Source organism: Thunnus thynnus, chromosome 21 (genome assembly GCF_963924715.1).
Source record: "Thunnus thynnus chromosome 21, fThuThy2.1, whole genome shotgun sequence".
Lineage (NCBI taxonomy): Eukaryota > Metazoa > Chordata > Actinopteri > Scombriformes > Scombridae > Thunnus > Thunnus thynnus.
Genome location: NC_089537.1, coordinates 22,396,747 through 22,419,862, shown reverse-complemented (window position 1 = coordinate 22,419,862; position 23,116 = coordinate 22,396,747). Strand labels below are relative to the sequence as shown.

The 23,116-nt window shown below is 45.1% G+C and overlaps 1 protein-coding gene across 1 annotated transcript in view; it reads right to left on the bottom strand.

The window, feature by feature from the left end:
• zeb1b (zinc finger E-box binding homeobox 1b) overlaps positions 1-23,116 on the bottom strand; it is a 49,610-nt gene that overhangs the window by 4,688 nt on the left and 21,806 nt on the right. Inside the window, exons 2-6 of the mRNA XM_067577443.1 lie at positions 10,576-10,731; positions 4,911-5,069; positions 3,571-3,773; positions 2,876-2,981; positions 689-2,430 (exon numbers count right to left, since the gene is read on the bottom strand). Of these exons, the coding sequence (XP_067433544.1) occupies positions 689-2,430; positions 2,876-2,981; positions 3,571-3,773; positions 4,911-5,069; positions 10,576-10,731 (2,366 nt within the window). The remainder of the gene's footprint in view (positions 1-688; positions 2,431-2,875; positions 2,982-3,570; positions 3,774-4,910; positions 5,070-10,575; positions 10,732-23,116) is intronic.

Below are 23,116 nucleotides of genomic sequence, written 5' to 3'. Positions count from 1 at the left end.
GATAAAAAAACTGACTCTAAAAAGTTGAGGAAACTAACAGAGCTGTGAAAAATGAATAGTTTATACAGAAGGCCACAAGGTAACTGATGAGAACAGACAGGGTGAATTAAAGTAATGGATTGACATTTTAGGCATAATGCTTACTATCTTTCTAGCCCAGAGTTAGATCAGAAGATTGATGCCACTCTCATATTTGTACAGTAAATATAAAGCAACTGCCAGCAGCTACTTAGCTTAGCTTTGCACAAAGACTTTAAACAGTGGGAAACAGCTAACCTGGCTCTGTCCAAAGGTAATGAAATACATCTAACAACACCTCTGAATTATGTTACATGTTATATCTCATATGGAGTCTCAGCTTGTTGCCTGATAAACTCACAGTGACAACAAGACTCCTGGAAGTCACTGCAAACTGCCAAGAAATGGTACCAGGAGATGTCATTTTTATACTTAGATTTTTGTATGGTTTAAACAGACAAAGATATTATATAGTACTTTCAGACCAGAGCCAGGCTAGCTGTTTCCCACTGTTTCCAGTCTTTGTGCTAAGCTAAGCCGAGTGGCTCCTGTTGAGTAGTATCGATCTTCGATCTCAACAAGAACGCTGATAGAAGTATTTCAAAAAATTATTTTAACAAAGACAGGAAAGTTCAACTGTTGCTAAATTGAGGGCCTAAATGGTGCACACCTTTATGCCGTTGAGGTGGATGGTTTCCTGTGTCTCTGTCCCAGCAGGGCTGTTAGCTGTAGTGGTATAAGTGTAAGCCAGCTGCGGGATCAAGATAGTCTGTTTGTTGTTGGTGGTTAGCGCCCTTAGACATTGCATGCGGCCCTGGTCAGCAATAGTCACCAGAGTGGGGAGCTGAGTGGTCACTATGTTGAGGGGATTGGCACTTGGCTGGCTGGTGTACATTGCAATAGGGCGGCTGCCTATGGCTGAGAGTGGCGATGCCTGTTTCTTTGTGCAAGTTAAATTCAGAGGTTCATCCTGATTGGTAGAGCCAGAGGAAGGGGAGGGGTAAACACAGGCTTTAGTCACCGCTCTCTCTACTTCCTCTCTGTCGGGCTTTGGCAGCGACAGGTCTAGGGGTCCCTCAGTGCTCTGGGGGGGCTGGGCTGGGACAGGACCGTCAGCTGTCAGGTTTAGTGGTGAGGGGGAGGCCGGGGAGCTGTGAGAGCCATTGACCTCAGCTGGGGTTGCTTCTGTAGGGCTGTCCTGGGTCACAGAAGGGCTCATAGTGGCCATGTCCTTTCCTGGGACCAGAGACACCACACTGTTAGCATCACAGGTATCTTCTTCCTCTGAAGGAGGTGTTGGGGCACCTAGTGATATCTGACCTTCCTGCATTTTGTCAAACCACTTCTTGACCACATGGATTGGCAGGCTAACTGAATCAGAGATCTTGGCCAGCTCATCCTTGGTGGGCTCTGCGTTCAAGGCAAAGTAGGCCTTGAGCAAAGACAAGAGGTTCTTGGGCTGGTTGCAAAGTCCTCCCTCTGACAGCAGGGCAGCAACAGCAGACTCAGACTTATCCAGGCCTGCTCCGTTCAGCTTGAGACCATCCTTCTTGCAGTGCTTGAGGGCATGGAGTGCTTCCAGCCCACCGGGACAGTTATCACACAGGAGACAAGTCTTAGTGGTCTTTTCCTCTTCTTTAGTCTCAGTGGGCCTGGTGCCCCTGATGGTAAGATCTTCTGGGAGTTTCTGGGACTTGTAGGTCTCAGTGAGCTGAGTTGGTGAGATTGGCTCAGGCTCTTTCTTCAGGTTTTGGGCTGTGAGCTGGCCCTGGTTGGGGTCCAAACTGTAGTTTATAATGATTTTTGCATTTCCATCCTGACCCACAATAGGCAGACTGATGGCTGAGATGAGTTGCTGCTGCGTGGGGTGGAGCGTTCCAGTGGTTAACCCAGAGTTCACCTGCCCCTGGCCTTTGGCATTGCTTTCCAGCACCTGGCGAATGACGTTACCATCCACCGCCACTTTGAGAGCATTCTGCAGGTCTGCTAGGTTGATGCTGATGGGCGACACCAGCCCCACAGTGGGCAGGACCACAGCCTGCACTGTGCCATGCAGGGGAGCTGCAGCACCTCCGTTGAAAACCCCGCCATTCATGCCTGCCACAGCTGGAGACGTCATTACCGTCGGCTTGTACTCGTAGTCCACAGGCTCGTTCTTGATCTGGTTGAGGGGCAGCTGCTCCTGTAGGGGTTTGCTGTGCTCCAGCTTCTCCCTGATCTGGGTGCGGAGGACAGAGGGTGATGTGGGAAGGATTGGTGTTGGACCCTGGGTCTGGGTTTTGCTGTTGCCCAAGCGTGGTTTGCCGTTAACTGAGATGAGGCTGATGCACTTCTTACTGCTGATGTGGGAGCTATATGAGCCCGAGTGGGAGAACCGCTTCTTGCAGTTGGAGCACTCATAGGGTTTTTCTCCTGTACAGAAACACAAGGTGTATAACAGAGAGAGAAAGAAAAAGGTGGTGGGAGAGAGAGAAACAGATTTCCATTAGTGAATGAAGCTAAATGAGCAAGCTACGCTATGAGCGGTAAGGCAGAAAAAGCTCTAATGCATTTCAATGATGCTTAAATGCTGATGTAATGGTACCATTGGGAAATGCCCCTCTCTAATTCTTGTCCCATAATGCCAAAAGAAACACAATTATGGCACATTAAGGAAGAGCACACAATGGATTGAAATACGATCAAGGATATCTAAATACAGGGAATTGGCTAAAACATAAATAAAACACAAATATGTTTTCAATGGATCAGAAACATCTGTGACCAAAAGAGAATCATGGCACAGACATATACACTAGACCTGCTCACATGCACACACACACACACGCTGCCATGGTGATTGGAGTTGACCACTCACCGCTGTGGATGCGTAGGTGCTCCTTCAGATGGTGCTTGTATTTAAATGCTTTGCCACATTCAGTGCACTTGAATTTACGATTGCCTCCCGACTGTGTGATGTGTCTCTGTCAGATGAGGGGAGAGGGGTCATTCAGTGAGATACACAATGAAAACACAACCTTTGAACTGCTACTAATTCATGTCACAATGTCATTAATCAATCGAGGGCAAAAGTTCATGTTTATTTATCATGTTTGGAAGTGAGCCGCTGAAGAAACGCAACCGAGCTTCCGTGTAGGGCTGCATAATTTAGAATCACATTGTCAGCATGTACAGTAATTACAAGTAGAATGCTACTGAAACAAATCACAAGTAATCCAGCTGTACTGAGTATTTGAAAATGAAAATGTTTAGTGTAGACTGATGCACAAACATATTAGAACATTAAACTGAAGCAGAGAACATGTTTAATAAGATAAAGAAATATATAAATGCTGATTAGCTGATACCTGGTTTCATTCATTCTTGCACAATGAATATACTTCATGATGTTCTTAAAATAGGATTTAAGGATTCACAAAGCATCCAGCTGCATTAAGTATTATATCCAATAAAGGGGCATTTGCTAAAAACTTTCACTTACTAAAAAATTTTTTAAATCATTAGAACATTAGAAGATACCAGTTCTCCGGTTCTGACTATGTCAATTCTTACCTGATCCCGTCCGGGCTTGTGGGCTGTCATATGTCTCTCCAGTTGAGAGCGGTGTGCAAAGGTGTAGCTGCACTCGGGGCAGCTGAAGCATTCCTCGGTTTTCTCGTGCCGATACTTGATGTGCTCCTTCAGGGAGCTGTAACGCTTGTAGCCGCGTGCGCAGTAGGGACAGGTGAGCAGCTGAGAGAATGAATCTGGAGTTCCTGGGTGACAAAAAAACAAAAGAGAGAGAGGAGAGTGTTGTAATGACATATGTGAGAGCGGAGGGGGGAAGGAAAAGAAGGGGTTAAAAACACATGGTCAATAGAGAGAGCTCTTTGATGTTACACATGGCCTGCCACAGTAACACTCCTCTGCTATTTCACCAATCACTGAGAGATCCTCCCCCACAGGTAAACAGCACCCAGGTAACCAAATGGATAAAAGCTGATTACTGAACCATAGTAACACCTTCTTGTCTTCATAAAAAAAAAAGCCTTTAGAGGACTGGATTTTATTTTTGCTTTTGTCCTTCTTGCTGAAACAAAGCCCGGCGATTACAGCTTTCACAAGCCTTTCACCATTTTAATTGCCTATTATGCATTAGAAGCATTTCAAAAACACCCACACATGTAAGGAAAAGTGAGCTTGATAAACAACAGCCGCCTGCCAGGATCCTGGCTGGTTAGCAGCAGAGGGTCTCAGTTGCCCAACTCCCACACAGGTAAAGCATTACTTCGTTAACAGGTGATGTATTAAGTTCCCCTGCGAGACAGGTGAGGGCCTCGGGATGGGAATGCACACACATTATCGCACAGGTAGGTGTGAGTCAGAGCTCGCACAGACGTGACAAATTTACTCAGGTGTTGCTGTTTCTCTTCCTCCCCTAACTCCCCCCCCTCTCTCATCCCTCTCTCCCTCCTGCCTCCCTCTCTTTTTTCCTCTCTGTGGTAGCAGGTAAAAGCCAAAAGCCCAGGAGCCATAAAGGCCCCAGTGTGCTGCACTTAACAAATAGCACTGTGTGTAATGATGTCGGAGAGTGGCGTTAATGGGGTGGAGTTAACACCTGAGGTGAGACAGGGAGCAGGTAAAGCCATCCCCAGGGGGCAAGTAATTACTGGGTAGATGCAGTAATAGTGTGACTGAGAGCTCTCGGGTGGAAATACTGCTGGGTGTTTTAGTGTGTGTGTGTGTGTGTATGCTATTGTGACTCTACACCTTTCTTGATATGATATGAATAAAATTTCCAGCAATTAGTTCAAGTATCTTACAGTATATCTGGAAATGGACATCCACATGAAAATAACTAATAAGAATATTTTTATAGTGTGAGAGAGCTTCTTCTTGGTGAAGTCCTGTACCGTTCTCGTCATGGATGCTGGCGTCGGGGGTGCCGTGGCGTTGTGGCTCGTCCTCCGGGGCCTCTGGGTAGATGACGGCCGTGTCTCCTTGCTGGAGCATCTCCTCCACCAAGGCATCTGTGCTGTCATCCTCACCGTCCGACGCACAATCCTCCTTCACTGTGAGGGGACACACACACACACACGCTAATTAGAGTCATGCCTGCAAAAAGGTACTATTGATTACGCTGTATTTCAAGACTTGCATGTTTTTTCTATTGATGTATGCTGTGCATGTGAAACCATAACCTTTGTATATGAAATGTGATAATCCAATAATGTCACAGTGAGTGTCATTATAGTTGAACCGGATCTTACAGCCCAAGCCCTTGATCATGACATGTTCACCAGCATGGAACGAGGTGTGCGGCGCCAGGGGAAAAAACAAACATCCTGAATGCTTTTGTTCGCAATAGGATGAGAAAACTAATTAGCATCAAAGGCCACAGGCTACTGTATGAGCATTGAGCTCTTTGTAAGAATTGAATGGCGAGCCTCTATTCACAGTGTTAGGTAAGGTACTTGATGAGACTGGGACTGATAATTAGGTGATGAATCTTGTCCTGATGTATTGCAGTGGATAGATATCATGCTGGCACGGATGCACATACACAAACACACACACACACACACACATCACGGTCTGCTCTCTAGAGAGGCTTGGCCTTCGGACTGTGCTTAATATCCCAGCAAATGAGAATCTGCACGTGGGAGCCAAGCGCGTTCCTCCTCCACATCACATGAGCCTGGCTAGCTAGCCTAACGAGCACTAATTACCAAGCTGTGGCTTATAGGAAGTGTAACCTGAGGATGGAGTTTAAGATGCACGAAACCTTCTTTCCCTTTTTCCATCTCTGCTCTCTCAGAGCTTCCTGAAGTGGATACCGGAACCAAGTATAGAGTGTCCACGATTAAACCCAGCGTTATTCCTCTATGGATATGTCAGTGTGCTTATGTGTATCATTGCAGAGTAATTAGAAGGCTGAGCTATTAGCTAAAAGCAAAGTTAGCGTACTGTAGACACTGCGGTGATGTTCACTGGGCAGATGTTTTGAGGATAGATTTAAGCACTCCCTTGCTTGGTGGAGATTTGAGTATTGTGTTTTGTGAATTGTGTGTGTGTTGAAAGACAGGGCCAGCTGTGTTCTCCACAGAGATGGGAACAGGTGTAGCACTTCATGACTCACCGACGCACAGTGAATACCAGTACTCTTACATACAGCAGTACTTCCTCTGGCGCACCTTAACAAAGCCATGAAACAATATGAGTGCAGACATTTGTTGCTATGGTTATTAAAGATCATTCGAAGAAAGCCTCCCGCCCCATAACAAACCCGCGAGACATAATCCAGAGAAAGAGGTTGTCTGTTGGTGAACATATGTGTGGGTATGTAAAGCAGGAGCCAACAGCAGGTGCTGAGAAAGTCGAGTTGAGGAATTCTCATCCCACAGTGGAAGGTCAGGAAGACATCATATAACACAGCTTTTCTCCCATGACCTCAACAGCATCAGAAACACCCCAGACATGTTTTTTACAATCTTCAAAAAAAAAAAAATAGTTTCACAATTTGGGAAATACCCTTATTCATTTTGTTTTCAAGAGTCGAATGAGAATGTCAAAGCATTCCCTTAAACTGATTTAGACCTGAAACAATTAGTCTATTAATTAAATAGTCAATCGACAGAAAATTTATCTGCATTAATTTTGACACTTATTTAATTGTTTAAATCATTTTTCAAGCAAAAAGGCCAAATATCTTCTATTCAGCTTCTTAAATGTGAGGAAAACAAGCAAAACAAGCAAACTGTAGACATCACTCTGAGCTCTGAGGAATTGTAAATGGCAGTTTTTAACATTTAACAGACTGACAAATTAATTTATTATTTAGAAAATAATCAGCAGATTGATCGCAGCAGATTGAAAATAATTGTTTGTTGCAGCCCAATTAGTTGTCTTATATTTAAGTTCTGTTGGCTGTTGACAAGACATTGAAAACCATGTGCTGCATGTGGGGCTGCAAGTGTTGATCTGACATTGTTTGGCTCCCATCCTCTGCTCAAAGGCAGCATCCAAACACTCAAACACACCTCTAGGCTACTAAATTTTGAGCATGTGCGTGAAGTACAGTCCCAGCTGGGGGTCTGTGGTGCAAAGGTATGACAAGCTGTTGTTTTCACTCCTTGTCTGTGTGTGTGTGTGTGTGTGTGTGTGTGTGTGTGTGTGTGTGTGTGTGTGTCTCTTCTCTTTACAGAGCAAGGCCAGAAGGGTTCACAGCCACGCTGAGGCGGCTCCGTGTTATCAGGCTGCTCCCCTGACATGAAACATCACACAAGCCATTTATGTGCTGACGCAGGGATGTGAACGCACCATTGCACAAGTGGAAAATCACTTAAAAAAGCCCCAAAACGCACACCCTGTGAGGCTGTCACAGGACGTTCTGTTGCAGTTGCAATTTAAAAAAAAGTAGTTTGTTCAGTATTTATTTCACAGTGTAACATAACTACGTCTTAGAGCAAAATCACCAGACCACCCACTCTCTTCTCTTCTCTTCCCCTCGCTCCTCTCATCCCTCTCTGCCCACCTCTCTGCAACATGATACTACGGTATCCCATGATGCACTTCCTGGCTGACCTTTGCCTCCACTGCTTCCTGTGGTCGTGCATCCAGAACCCTTTTTAGATTTATATCGTCTCCTCAGTGATAAGGATTTGCACAAACAGCTCAAACGTTCCACAATCATTCATAAAGATGTTACACTTTTATCTCTCATCAACAGGAAGTAAATCAGAGAATAACTATAGCATGTATTTCCAAATCTAGGATGATTTGTTTATCCTTGGCTTCATGCTATTAAATTGTTGCTTTGTGTGTCTCTACTGGACTGTCTTCCCAGTTCTCTGGAGATTCTTCCTTTCCTGTGCAGAAGGGTGGCTCAGTTTTAACATCACATCATGACATAATGCACGCAGGAATGTAGGTGTTCCTGTGTGTCTACAGAATCCCTGCTGCACAAATGATCCAAATGGATTTGAGACCAATTTTAAGGAACATCAAATATCATCACTGCATCTCAGGCCAACAGTGAAGAAATAGTGTATATACAATAAGCGTCACTGTGCAAGAGAGCCTTGCAACTTCACTGCTTGCTGGAAAAATGCAGTACAGTATTAGTGCTGATCAAACACACTCAACGTACAACCAGATCATCTTCTGAAGGTCTTAGCCTATATTTCCATGCAGTTAAACCCAGCCTTTTGCTGTCATTAAGTGCCTTCGCAGCCTCATGATATCAAAGCTCTCCAGCTCCACCCTGCCCATGTAATCATGCTCTACAACTCATCAAATATAAAGGAGAGAGCCCTCCCAGGTCAACGCTCTCTCTACCTTTTCCTCCCCTGAAGTTAGACAGCCTGTTCTTAGAGGAGAGCAGGCTGCAGTTTGCTGCACCAACACTGGGCTGCTCCACCACTACATAATCATTTAGGAGTGAATGAGTAATGACAGCGAGCAGGGGGCCCATGATACCATATAATCAAGAGGAATGATTCAGAACAAGAGAAACAGTGAGAGAGCATGGGAGTGTAAAAAAAGAAAAGGTGGAAAGGAAAAGAGAGATGGCAATGCGCTGAAAAACCACCTCTTGGTTTTGGAGCGCGGCAGTCCCAGGAGAAGGGGTGTCAAGGCTTTAATTTGAAGCAAACTGGGCTACGTTGAGGAGAAGATTAGTAGGTGGTGGTCACTTTTCAAGGCTGCACCAGAGACTTCTCTGTTCTCAGGAGTGAAACCAACAGAGGGAGGAACGGAGGGGGGAGAGAGGAGAGAAGTGTGTTTGTTTAAGGCACTGCGGCTTTCCCCGTGTTTCATCAGTCCGATCCAGAGTGACAGCAAAAGATGTTGCTTGATGTATGAGATGAGGCTACAAAGAGTGAGAGAGTAAGAAACAGAGGTGTGTGTGCACATGAGTGAAAGCCAAATAAAATATGCCTGATCAGGCATAACTGTGGAGCGCAGCCAGCTCGCTGAGCTGTTTCAGTCTAACTCATGCTTTTGAAGTATTTAATGTTCACAGGTCCTGGCCAAAACCGATGACATTATTCTTCCTCCAACTTTCCCTTTATGCAAGGAGGTACAGCTGGAGTGTGGTGATGAAAATGACAGCATGGTCTGGGGAATAGGTGGCTACACTGTGCAAAGGTCTGCGGTTTGAGTGTATACATGTATGCGTGCATGTGCAACCGAAACCTTGCAACTGAAACTGACTGAACTGAAACTAAGGTCAAGTCACTGGAGAGGATTTTTTTTAAAAATCCCTCCCTAAACCGAAAGTGATAGGTTACTGGACGTTATCACATGTGCTGACTTGACCTGTTGCTAAATAAAAGCCCCCCCTCAGTCTCACACATCTCTCACTGCTGAAAATTCCAGCCAAAATCTGCTCGGAGCAACACCCTAAAATAAATACTCTTATGGCTCAATATCAAGTTAAAGTGTCTAATTATGTTACATACGGGCTTGTCACAATGTTGCACGTACTGTACTTGGCCCAGACCCAGGCCCAACAACATCACAAGTACATACACGCAGATTTATATGCACATGTAGCATGAGGTCAGGAGCGCAGCGCAGAGAGGTCGTAGGCTCAGGTTGAAACACTGACATCCTTCAGCACCTGCAATTGTTGTTTTGGAGGGAGGAGGAGGTGTGACGTCAGCCCTTCCTGTGGGGATGGGCTGTCTCTGATGTCACTTCCACATGGTTTGAGGTAAAGAGAAGTTCACGGTGGCCCCTCCAATGCCCACCAGTGCCATAAACCTCTCTACTGGCTCTTTGGTGGCGAGGCTATTTTCTGTACTTGAAGGTCTCTCCCTGTGTTGGCATTGTCTTTGTTTAATATCGTGCTTCCTGCCTTAGTTGGAAACCCACCGTGTGTAGTACCTGTTTCCTTACCCTCTGTTTCACAATGAGACAAAGCCTGGTACTTAACTGTGTACAGATGTCAGCAAGACATTTCTTAACTTAGCCTGCATTATGTCAGCTGAGGTCAAAAAGAGACAGCAGCAGTCAACAATTGATGTCGTAACAAAAAACCAAGTCAGTGTATGACACATTGGTAACAAATGCTCTTATCCTGAGGAGGTAAGAATGAGTTTCATGTTCAAAGACACTTTGTCATTTGAATCAGCCTGGCCAGCAGAACTGAAAGTGAAAGAGACAAATGCTGTAAAAGTATATGTCTTAAAAGGTCAGATACTTAGGCATCAAAACTTGCTGTTTTTATGTAAGTAAAAATTTTCCAATGTAATTTTGATGATAGCATGAAAGACCTCGCTTTGCCTTGTTTCAAGATGCTGGCACTTGTCTAAAGACAATTCTGGCACACAGTGAATAAAGAGCTGTTATCCCCACTGGCATAATTTTTCACATTTTAGGAAAATAAGATTTTAAAGCAGAAAATAAGATTAAACTACATCCTGTGCTGAACTTTTTCTGCAATGCAGAAAGTGGAACATGTCACAGAACACTGCTGTGTGAACACCGGGTAGGACGATGAGGTATGCATTTGCATGATTCAATGAGGATGTGTAATAATAATAATGCGCCCTATGAGTGCACGTCTGGTCTCACCTCGGTCCCAGCAGCGCTCCCTGGGGTGCTCATCGTCTGGCAGGGTGCTTTCGCAGTCGGCCCCGTCCGCCAGGCTGCCTTCCTCCTCCACGATGTGGAGCTTGTCCTCGTCATCTGACTCTGAGCCGGCCTCCACCACATTATTGTAGTTGGTCACTGTGTAAGGAGTAAGAGATAAGAATGACTGATTAGATTGAGTCTATTTCTTTAATTAGTCTTTGAAGAAAAGTGAACAGGCCACTCACATTTAGTATTTTTATCCTTTTATAGAGATAACGGGAGGTGTTCTGTATGCATTTCTTGATTATGAGTACTAAATGTGAAAGGCTGTGAGTTGGAGAGGTTAAATATATGTACTGTCATTTAAATGTCAAAACTATTAAAGGACATAGTTGATGGAGGAGGTGATATGGAGATGGAAACACCAATTAACAGACCATGGCCTAACTTCAATAGATTAGATGAAACTTTAAATGATCCCCGTGAGGAAAGTGGGTTGTTAAAGCAGGAGAGAATAAAACCACCAGGGCACTTAGAACAAAGTGGATGGGGGCTATTAAAAACAATACAACTAACGATTTTAAAGCCTTAATGTAGTAAAAGTATAAGAATGAAAATCTGAAAAAGATTTGAATCATCAGTTAAAACCAAAACTCCGGAACAACAAGCTCTATGTTAGGAAATAGAGCGAATTCACACTTGCAGACACACATACAATACCGGTGTGTGAGATCATTAGATTGCAAGCTGAAGTGGTGTGTGCGCTGTGTGGGAGTCAGTGTGACCTGGTCGGTTGTGTTATGGGCTGAAGGAGCCAGGAGACACAGAGACAGCCAGCCTACAGAGAGGGTTATTAAGGGGAGTAAATTTTCCTGACCGACTGTCTGCTTCAGATGTGTTAGTGTGTGTTCCTGTGTCTTCTTTTCATTTCCACCCTGTTCCTCCATCTCTCAATTCCACCTGTGTTACTTCCACCCACTCTCCTTCCATTTCTGCACCCCCCCTTCTCCCCCCCCCCTCCCCTCCCCTCCTCCTCCTCCATCCCTCTGTTCCACTGAGAGAGCTACAGATCCTCTCGGAGGCCAAATCAATTCTCCAGTGAGAGCAGCCCAGTCAGCAGAGGGCCCGGGCTGCAGCACTGAAACTACCTCTCCGGCTACTTTATCTCACATCACACACACCGAACACGGCGCTTGCTTGCACACACACACACACACACACACCACCTGCATTCACTCACTGAATATGCACTGCCAGTACAAAGCACCTCAACATTTTCTCTATATCTTCGCTCTCCCCAACCCCACTCGCCCACCTCTTTCTGAAGTGGCTGCTAATGTTTTTTTCTTTCTTGTCGGGAGGAGGCATATCTGGGAGAATCATGATCCACAGTTTCAATCAATGAGAATTGTTTTGGCGAGGTCTCTTCCTTTCTCTTTGCATTGTGCAGGTCATTACAACTGGTTGCTATTCACACAGACTCGGTAGACGTACAAGGTTCAGGCTGAGGGGGAGGCGGGAGGACGGAGGTGTGGGGGCGGAGGGATAAAAGGTGGCGGAGGAGGAGGGAGAAGCACTGTTATTTGGCGAGTCGTTCACGGGGTCAACACCGCTGTGCCGCAGCTGCGAAATCCTATCGGGGTTCATCAGGAGAGCTATTTCATTTTCAACCTCTTTCCTCTCTTTCACTCCACAATACAATGTGTTTTTTTTTTCTTTACCATGATGTGATTGCAAGCACATTGTAGTTTTCAAGAGATACATTCAGCTCAGCCAGGGGTGATGCACAGCCTTTGTACCTGGATTGCTATCCAGGCTTCATACCATCGTCTGTTAAAGGTCCTTGACAAGTAAGCCAATAGAACAATTAAAGACCCACGGAGCTGAGCTTCCATTCAAATAAACTGATAATTAATGAGATTTATATAGCATCATGGGACTGTATTAACTAGTCTGTACTTAAGGACTGTTCCCATCTCCACTTGTATGCCTTACACCACCTCTCACACCCTTTCCCTCCCTCTCTTCTCTGTCAGAGTGACTCTGCCAGGTGATGTATTGTCCGTTCAGCAGCCCAAACAGGGCGCAACACTTCATGCTGAAACAGAAGGTACTTTAGGACCGGTCTAAGAGGCTGTTTAGGGCCACAGCCACTCAGGTGTGGAGCTGAGGTCAGCGATTACAAAGGCAACACTCTCCACCGGCAGTGTCAAGAGAAAATGATCAACTATAAAGCTGTAGAGAGAAAATCAATGTGCTGGTGTGTGCAGACAGGAGGTGGCAACAGCAGCCGGACAATAAAAGTGGGAGCTGCAAAGTAAAGCAAAGGGGGTGAGAGAGGTAAGAGTAAAGGATGGAGGGCGGTGTTGGGTGTTTGTGTGTGTGTGTGTGTGTGTGTAGGGGGTGGGGGGGTGAACAGAGATGATCTTCCTGTGCCAAATGGTTGGCGGTGTTGAAACAAAAGTGTGTGTTCCAACAGGAGATGTAACACCTAGCATCAACAAAGGCTGCAGTCCCTTCTGGCTGACCGGCTGAGCGTTTGGACAGCTGGCCTCATTAGCGCTAGCATGCTAGCACACAACAGGAGGACAACTCCTACGCATCTGAGAGAGAAAGCTTTAGTAGGTGGAGGAGGTGAAGAACTTACTTCTGAAAGTTTGCTTTCTTACATAGGTTGTAGTGTGTTGAACACCTGAGAAAATAATAGCCTGTAACCATGGTTTTGGCTTTAAGTTAGTCCGTAACCCCAGGCCACAGATCACACCCTTACAATACCTTCCCACACAGAAACATTATATAGATCTGGGTAATAGAACACAATTAATGCACGCCTTGTCTCTGTTACTGCCATCTTTACCTGGGCAGACATGAAGCATCCTGATCCCAACTGAATCTGTTTCTATTCCTGACATAGTTATTGATGCTACCAGACAAGCTGGTGTGAAAATGAAAGGTTCTCATTATGTTATTTACTCTTCGCTGACATATGTTTTCACATCTTGTAGATTCATGGTGTAGCTGGCAATGGTTGGGAGTTCCAAAGTAGTTCCTTGGTAAATGACTGAAGCCGAAGCAGGTTGTATTTCTCCACCCTCACCATCACTCGTCACCCTCTTTCCCTCTTGCAAAGTTCCCAGAGTCTATTGAAAGACAGTGCCAGGCTGTCCATGTCAGCCACACTTAAATACGCCTGCTGGAGAGAGGGCTGTGTTGTTATGACACCTGCCAGGCTATATCAATTCCTAGCAAAGGAATGGGTGACTGGGTGGGTTACTCCCAAAACAGTCCCAACATTACCCCATTGGAGGGGATCACCTTGTCAGACGTGTTGTCGCTGATCTGTCGGCACAGAATATAAAGCACCATATGTGCCTCGACAGAGGTTCATTTGTAGATTCTGTCTGGGTATTCAGTTTTTTGAGTTATCTCAAAGTATACAGTAACAGATGGGTACCTACTTTCCTGCAATTGTGTTAACTTGCTGGCACTTCTTTTAGACTCATGTTATTTGATCCTGGCCTGATGTATGAATAAGAGACATTTCAGGAACTTAAAATCACTGTAGAGGAGTATTAGTACGACCTCAGATTGCTTGCTTTGTGCTTTCATACACTAAGGCTTGCCAGATAGCAATGGCAGTATCTCAACCTCTGTGGGAGTGAGCTATCTCTGTGCTTTGAGGCCCTCAAGGTGTGACTGACTGGCTTAATAACTGAGCTTTAGATGGGGACACACAGAAACATATATAGCCTGTGAACAAACACATTACCGTCTGAAGTAAGCTTTTATCTTGATTGATTACCTATAAGGACATCTGTAAGGAACCCAAAACCTATACGTCTTATGTGCAGGCCAACAGCCCCATACCAGAACGTGTAGGAGGTATGTCTGGAATGTCCAACCAAAACACTTTTCCCTGAGTTTTGCTCTTAAAGAGACAGATCAAAGGGTGTGTTCTCTCCCTGCTACTAATTTTGAGTCTACTGACTGACACATATTTTGAGGTCTTCTGTTGTTCTGCTTGTGATTAGACAGATTGACTCATCATGAGCAGCAGCAACCTTTTGTCTGCCCTTCTACCTCTCTTCTGTCTCTATATTTAGCCTTGATACAGGCTCCCTCATTGAGGTACGCCACTTATCTCACTCGGAGCTCAGGGCCAGGCAGGCAGCGGCGCAACTACCACAGGCATCCTCAAAGAGTACAGACTCTGCCGTCACAGAGTCTGCCCTTGCAGCTCTGCAGTGCCATTTTCTCAGGGAAGCCAACCACTACAAAAAACCCCAGCTCGAACCAAAGTAAAACAAAGCCGTGCCATTCAAAACCTCAAGTATGCCGTCTCAAGGTGAGGCGCCTCATTCAGCACTGAGGTAAACGCTGCTGGTTTTGTTAAAACAACAGCCTTCCTCCAACAGAGTCAGGAAGGTCAACTCAAGTGCCGATAACAAAACAAAAGAATTGGGGATTTTTCATGGTTAGCTTGTTCACAGTCTTCCTCCTACTTGCTAGGCCATTTAACTCAGCCAGTTGCTGTTTGGTTCCAGTAGTTGAGAGATGCGACTGTGAATACATAGTAGTGTCCCTTAACAAAGCTAGTTAGCTGTAGAGGGCACTAGGGGTCCCAAGAGACTGTTTCCTCATGGGTTTAGCCTTGCCTAGCAGCTAATGCAAATAGTCTCCACCACAAGTGTCTGCCAACCATTCCAGAGCAGGCAAGTCACACCTAGGACCAGTCATATCCTAGACAGTCTTTCTCCACAGATACACAGCACGACATTCAGCCCCCAAAATTCCCCAAACAATATGAAATGACTGTTACTCATTGTTCTAAGTTTATCTGTGAGGACAAAAAAGCAGAAGCACTAGCATGAACTTTAGGTAAAAAAATAGTACCGAGAAGTTCTGAGAATTAGTCAGCTTTAAAGAAAATACAGTGGTGTATTTATTTGTGCCACAATTGCTAGAAATGTTTAGTGTTCCAATGATGGATTCAGGCATCTTATTCAAATAACCCAATAACAATATAAGACTAACGCAGACAATTGGTTAAGATTATTCCATCAAAGTCGAAGCACCGCAACAACCTGTGGAGCAGAGCTCTTCATAGGAATCATTTCAGAGGTGAGCCAGAAGACAATGGGCTCTTGTCATCCTAATGATGCTGATCAAGGTTTTAGCACGTGAGATAATGGGCCTCCATGGGTCACTCATCTCCCATCTGATGAGCACTTTCCATGATAACACTAATGCTAATGGAGGCTATTGTTCTCTTAATCTGCATGATGACACTTGGAAGTGTAAGGGAAGTCAGTGGGTGTTAATGAGTGTTAGGAAAAGCAAAAAAGACTTAACTGCACCTCAGAGATTGTGGAATGCTTTTCAAAAAAGAAAATTACTTAGCCTTGCCTATTATGTACTCTGCTTATTGGGCCACATGCTTTTATTACTCGGGGTTAGTCCTAATAGTGCTGCTGTGTCTAAATGACACTCAGGCAATAGACTGTATTTCTACTGAGGGGAAGTCACAGGCTGTTCTGGGTACGAATCACAGTGGCAAGCGATGGTATTTGTCTCCCAGGCTAATGAGCATGGTGATGAGCCACACACATTCTGTTACACTGGGCGTCCTCGGAGAGTTGCTGCTTCTGGCTCCTCTCAGCTCTTCTAAATAAGGCCAGGTGGGCTGGTAGGGACCAGAGGGTGTGATCACACACCACACACACACACACAATCCACAGCAATGCCCTGGCCACCAAGTTTACACTAGGCTCCAAAGCCATGTTTATGTTGGAGGTGAGACAGCCCCATCCACGGTAATAACAGTGGTACACCTAAGTGAGAGTGAAGAGCGTGTGTGTGTTCTGTATGTTAAGCCGTTAAAAGGCATGCTTGGCATGTAGAAGGCTTTAAGTCATTATGGGTGGTCACATGACCTTGGCTTTGTATCCATCACAGAAGGCCATAATGAACTAGTTGATTAACAAATTAACAATTTATGCACAAAAAGTCCTCAAAAGCTGATGACATCCCACAAAAATTGCACCGACACGTACACCTAAACTCTATGCTACCCACTTACAGTATCTCTGGACCATCCCTCCCTCCTACTGTCCATCAGTGAAGAGGCCTGCTCCTGTTCTCCAACACTCAGCAGGTCTGTGGTGAGAGAATGTCTAACCAGCCTACCAGCCCGGCTATATACAGTATAGGCAGGTGACTGCGAGAGCAGTGATGTAGAAGGTGGGTGAGCATGGGGGAAGCAAAAAAAGAGAGGTAAGGAGAGGAAACATCTGTTGTAGATTCTAGTAAGCCGAGAAAACCTGCAGTCACGCTTCCGGCAACCACCTTCCTTCTGCTCTCTCATCTACCTCTCCCTGCTCTTTCTTTATGCTTTTTACGGTTGATGTGTCACTGTATTTTCCCTTTGTCTCAGCCAAAGGCCAGTACACTGAGTAACAGCAAATTGTGTTACCTGAGTTCCTATATTTTTCAAGATATTATTCTCTGATGACCGCACCGGAGATAACCTTGAAAACAGAAACAACACCAAAACAGCAATGCAAATATTTAGCCAGCACAGGAAAGCATCAGCACACACCTGGGTAAACAGTTGTTTCCCTTCTGTTAGCGGCTGTTTCAAGTTAAGTACAACACCTCTGTAATGCCAGGCAGGCAACCAAACACAAACCCGGCTAATGTTGAGTAAGCCTCCGTCAAACCTCATTGGAGTGTCACAGGCAAAATGAAAGTTCCCTGTCACCTCTGCTGTCAGGTCCTATTCAGGCTACAGTTACAGACTGATAGGTTTTGAAAGCTGCGCAGTAGTATAATAGTCTTCTTCCCCTTTGATTTTGCCAGTTTGTATCTAGGGTTGACATTTTGAGTGGAGGCTCTGTGAAGATATTATTAGAGTCACTTCTTAAAGGTATTCAGCCCGTTTAAATGTAGTCAGTTACATCAGTCGCATCAAACTTCATTACATAGCTTGCTTTTTTTTCCATCAAGCACTAATGACAGTAACATCACTGGGTCAGCAGATACTGTATGAGCCCATGTGTGAAAATCATTTGCTCATGCATTGAGGCTGGACAGTGGTCACATGTATCCAGAGGTGTGATAATCATTTGTCATCAACAAGTGGCAGGCCAAACTGTTGAGCCTCTTCTATGTGTTGTCAGACAACAGAATCCAATTTCACAGCTTGATCCAAGCTGTCATAGATACTCATGGGTCAGACGGCTGAGCGCTTCTAAACTATGGCTAACATACTAGAAATGCTACCAGTCTGTCTTTGTGGCTGCTAGTACTGCATGAGTTTTACTGTTTAGAATAAATGTATTTCATTTAGGGGATCATAAATATGTTCTCTCCCTCTGCATTTTGAATCTTTACGTACACACACGTACAATAATCCATCGTTTTTCATTTTGAAATATTCTTAATCATTCAGAATTGCACATTTGAAGTTTAGTTTCCACATTGTAGGATTGTGGTGTAACAGCTGAGCTGGGGCGTGTTGAGGTGTGTGTTTAAATATATGCAATGAGCAATAACGGTGTTATCCAACCTGCTTGTGTAGTGCAGGTCTATATTAGGTTAGTGTAGCACAGGGCTGTTGCATTTTAGGAGCAGGTGACTGGACATTCCTGCCTGTATTAGGCCTGACAGTTTACTGTGGGGGAGTACAGAGCAAGGAGAATTACACTAGCCTATGAAGGGGGAGGGAGGTACACTGCCAAACAATTCTCCAACTGGAAAATCTCATTAAATCTTGTTTACCTGTAAGTATACCTTACTGCACAGATTTATCACTGGCATCAGTAAATTCAAACCAACACCTCAGTTCATTAAGGAGACTGAATACCACCGTCATCGGCACTGTCACATATTTACACTCGTCAATTCTTCACTCTAGTCGAGACTGTGTTTGTTATGTAGATTAATACAAAGATTCCCAGTCAGCAGTGAAAGATGTGCGCACACAAACACAAAAGAGGGCATAAAAGGTAAACGGAGGGGAATGATGGCAAGGTGGGAGGAGAGGAACTGCTAATGGCTTAAAAAGACAAAGCTGGCCTGTCACATACGATGCTCATCTGAACTGATGGCTGCCCCAGGGAGGGAGTGTCACAAAATGTCAGAGAGAGACTGAGAGAAAGAAAGACGGAGAGAACATAGAGGAGAGACGGAGGCTGGGAGAGGAGACATGAAAGGTTGAAACAAGGGTGGCTGTTGAAAGAGGAAGATCAAATGAATATTAATAAAAATGATGGTAAGAGACAATAAGGAAGTGACAGATTAGGAAGACAGCGGAGGAGGGAAAGAAAGATATGAAGTAAAGTATAAAGGCGATAGACGGCATTAACGTTGGAGTGCGTGCATTTTCTGGTTGCCTGCTCCCTTGTAAAGGTCAGGTGTTGACGCTGTGGCTCTGCCTGACAGATGTCTCATTGAAGGGACAGGCCATAGGGTGACAGGCACCACACACACACACATTTATACACACTCATCTACACATTAGCGGACAGGTGGAAGTGCAGAAATAACCCAGAAGTGCCGTTTTGTTTATTGGTTACATCTAATTTTACAACCGTTGCAAGTTCCCCATTTATAGCAATCAGCAGGTCAGCACACCTCAGTGAAGCTGTGGCAAAGATCCATGTTGACAACCTACTGTGGCTTCACTAATTCTGACACTAACACGCAAAAGTGCAGCGAGAGCTCTTCCTTTTTGTAGAAAATCCTCTCCTTTGTGGCATTTTGACAACAGCTGACCACTCTCTCATTTCTCCAGAATGTCAGCTCTGTCACAAGACTCCTGGGGCCAAACATCCTGGACAACCCCTGACACACACACACACACACACACATAACACATAATCAAACACACTGCCTCGGGCTATTGCTCAGTTGTCACAGTGGTTTCTTGTTATTCATGTGAGGCGGGGAGAGAAAGGGGTTAACGCCGTAAACGTACATCCACAAAAGCTCTTTTGTCACCTCAGTCCTCCACCAACAGCCCCCCCCTTGTAATGTCCTTTCCTTTCTCCCCAGGCTGAGTGGCCTTTCCTCGTGTGATCGGGAAGGGTTACCCTCTCTGCCTCCCGCAACACCAGCCTCGAGGTTGACTAGAGCTGAAGAGCAGTCAACCAGTACCACTCACACCATTACCCTTCTGTTAAATGACCATGAGGGTGGACTACAGTCGGCCTGTCGGACTGACAGTCACAGGAATCAGTCTTGCTAAACTAGGCGAAAAAGAGAGCGTGCATGTGTGTAAACATGTTGCGAGACCTCACCACAAAGCGTCCGAGATCACCTCCTTCTTCCTGCGTCATGGCTGCGCTTGCTCTGACTAACACATGAACTATGATTCGTACAAACAGGAGCGGGCACATGACAAATCGCAGGCTGAGTGAGCGGTGCCATTGTTAATGCGCCCTCTCAACGCGGTGCTGATTGGTGAAATGGCTGAGGCAGCAGGTAAATGCAGGTCGTCACGTTATTGATGTATTGATGGACCCTCTTTTGTCCATTACACCCAGAGGTGCTGGGAGTGTGCGTGGGCGTGTGTCTGGTTGCCACCGGCTCGGGAGACCATTAGTTCGCTGTGTCAGAATTCGAAGGGGAGTATCGACAGTCCAGCTGGGGCAGTCGATAGGCACAGATCTCTCACTCCCCTCTGCCATCTATGGTAATGGGCCTACAGTGAGTCAAACACTGCTGCTGAGGGACTCTGTTATAGCACCTCACTAAGTGTATTCCTGCATTGTAAACAGGAGAAAAATGAACTGTTGCTTGTGAGCTTTGAAGGGGAACATAAGTGAATCAGCCAGACTCCAACATGGAATTGACTGATTATGTTTGAATAGTTGGACAAATACTACTGCCAAACAAATACTGTTTGTCTGCCTGTATGCAGGTAGCATATTTCTGTCTTGTCCTTATTCTTTAAGCTTAGTCATGTTGTTTCCTGTGCTGGCCAGATTTCTGCTCTCTGACTCTGAGGCTGAATGATGGAGGCCAGACCAGGGCTTCTCGTTTGGGACAGCCAACAGGGTGGATCGCAGATTACCCAAGCACGCTGCAATCATTGGAATAGACTCTCGGGACTATCCCATGTGATGTCACCCATTATGTGATGTCATTCAGCAGGGAACAGCCAGATGTTCTAGGATAGAGGCTCCTCTCTTTTTCATATCAAGTATCACATGAAAACACACTTAAGACCCCTGTCTGATAACAGTTTTATCCTGGAGCAAAAGCTACATCTCTAAAGATTATGGCTATTTATCTTTACTGTCAGTTACTGTGAGGAGAGTGAAGCATTTGATCAGAACAACCTTTCTTGTTCTATCCAACTAATATTTTCTGGTTAACAAGTGACTTGCGCTTGTGTTCCCAATTTTAACGTTTTGTATTACATAACACTATTCCCTGAGTTTCACATGTGGACACCATGTACCCCTGATCCCTGCTTTAGGACAGCAAACATTAGTGCTGATACCAACTCATCGCTTCACTGTTAACGCTGTTAACAAATTTCCTGACTCGCGTTCCCATATCAACTCATCAGGGTAGTATTCTGAAAGAGCTAAGACAGTTTTGGGAGGGCAAACCAGAGTGGATTGAAGACAAGATTGCCTTTTGTTTCTCTGACAGTACGGTGGCTGAATTGGGTCAAACGAAGCTGTGTTTTGCCTGTGTGAGTTCCCTGCGGTTCAGGGGGAATTCCACTGGGCAGTGCGTGACCCTGAACACTGGCCTTCCTGTACGACTGTGGTGATGTGCTCTGTAGCCGAGAGGAAGAGGAAAGAAAGACAGTCCTGTCCAAGGACTAACTCTTCTTGTCACACCACCAACATGAGTGTGACCTGTGATGATGGCTGATGGCTGTGGTATATATCCATATACATATATATATATATACACATACACACACACACATCCATACATATACACACACACACACACACACATATATATATATGTGTGTGTGTGTGCAGCTGTTGTCAGACAGATCAGTGATAACACTCTGGCTTTTAATAAACTCAGCAGGAGTGTGTATGTGTTAGTGTCTTAGTGTGTGTGTGCAGCTTGCTGAAAGGTTCTGGGCGTGTGATTGATGGGAGCTTTAGCACAGTAAACACATGCACACACACACAGATACACACACACTGGAGGTGGGTGGAGAGAGGGGTGGTCATATGCAGCAATGCTCCGCTAACATTATTCATCCTGTGTTCATCTGTTTGAGCTGAGCCCACCATTCCCCATATTGATGAGCCAGGCGGTGTGTATTAGTCACTTTATTTACATGGCTACCCACACACACGCACACACACACACACACATGCGTGCACATACAGGAACACACATTAATACAGCCCCTGTGAGACTGAGAGCAGAGAATGAAGGCAAATTGGAACACTTCAGCTCTTTTTTGTTTTTGGTCTTTCTTCTTTTTTTTTTTTACTTCTTACATTCAGCATTCTTACATTTTTTTTTGTTATCTGGATGATGGAATGAATCAGAGAAAAGGAGGCTGGGAGAGGGCATCTGAGAGGGAGAGAATGGAAAGAGAGAGCAGGCAGGGAGGAGGGGAGGTTATTTTGGAGTCTCTGAACTGTAATCACCACCTACAGCTGCTTCCTCCCAGGTGCTCCAACTGGACATCAACACAGAGAGGGAGGGAGAATGCGGAGCGGAGAAGTAAGAACAGAGAGAGAGAGAGACGCTGCTTCTCCGGAGGAATGAGAAATACTCATGTAGTAAAGCTACTTGTGTTTGTCTTGCTCATAATCAGTTTCCATTTATCACTACATAACTAAGCCATCCACCACAGACACAGTGTGTTTCCACAGCTCTTCTCCTGCTGGGCCCCTGCAGGCAGAGGGAAGTTTTATCTTAGCAGTAGGAGGAAGTTGAGAGGGCTATCACAGAGCTGACACCACACTTCCAGTACCTGCCAGAGGAGACAGGATGGTGACTACTTTCAGAGGAAGCTAGTCTGGCTCCTAATTCTGCCAGACAGCTTGTGACTCGCACAAAGACAACTGATGACCAACAGGTGACACCAGCTAAGCAGCTGAGTTTGGTCTATGTGGAAACTCAGTGTCAAATTCTGTTTGTTATTTATTATTTTATGTGGCAGGAAATGATTGAATAAATGAATGAACATTGGTTGGTGTATTCTAATACCTTATATATACAGTTAAAATCTGTACTTAATTCCACAGAGCGCTAATACTGTGTAGGTGCGTGTCTTGGTTAAGCTGATAACTTAATACTGTTAACTCATTAGCTGGATCACTTCATCCCAAAACCACCTAATGAACTAATGAGGCCTGACTTCTTCTGTGTTGAACATTCAGAACTCAGAAATAACCTGAAGTCTTGTCCTGATAGGGTGGAACTAATACCAGAGCAGCTTGTCCACCCAGTTACGCAAGCGACTGTGTGACATTAAAGTTACACAAGAACTGGGACTTTTAAGGCATCATTAAGCAGCTGCTGATGGCTACATAGCTTGTGACAAGTA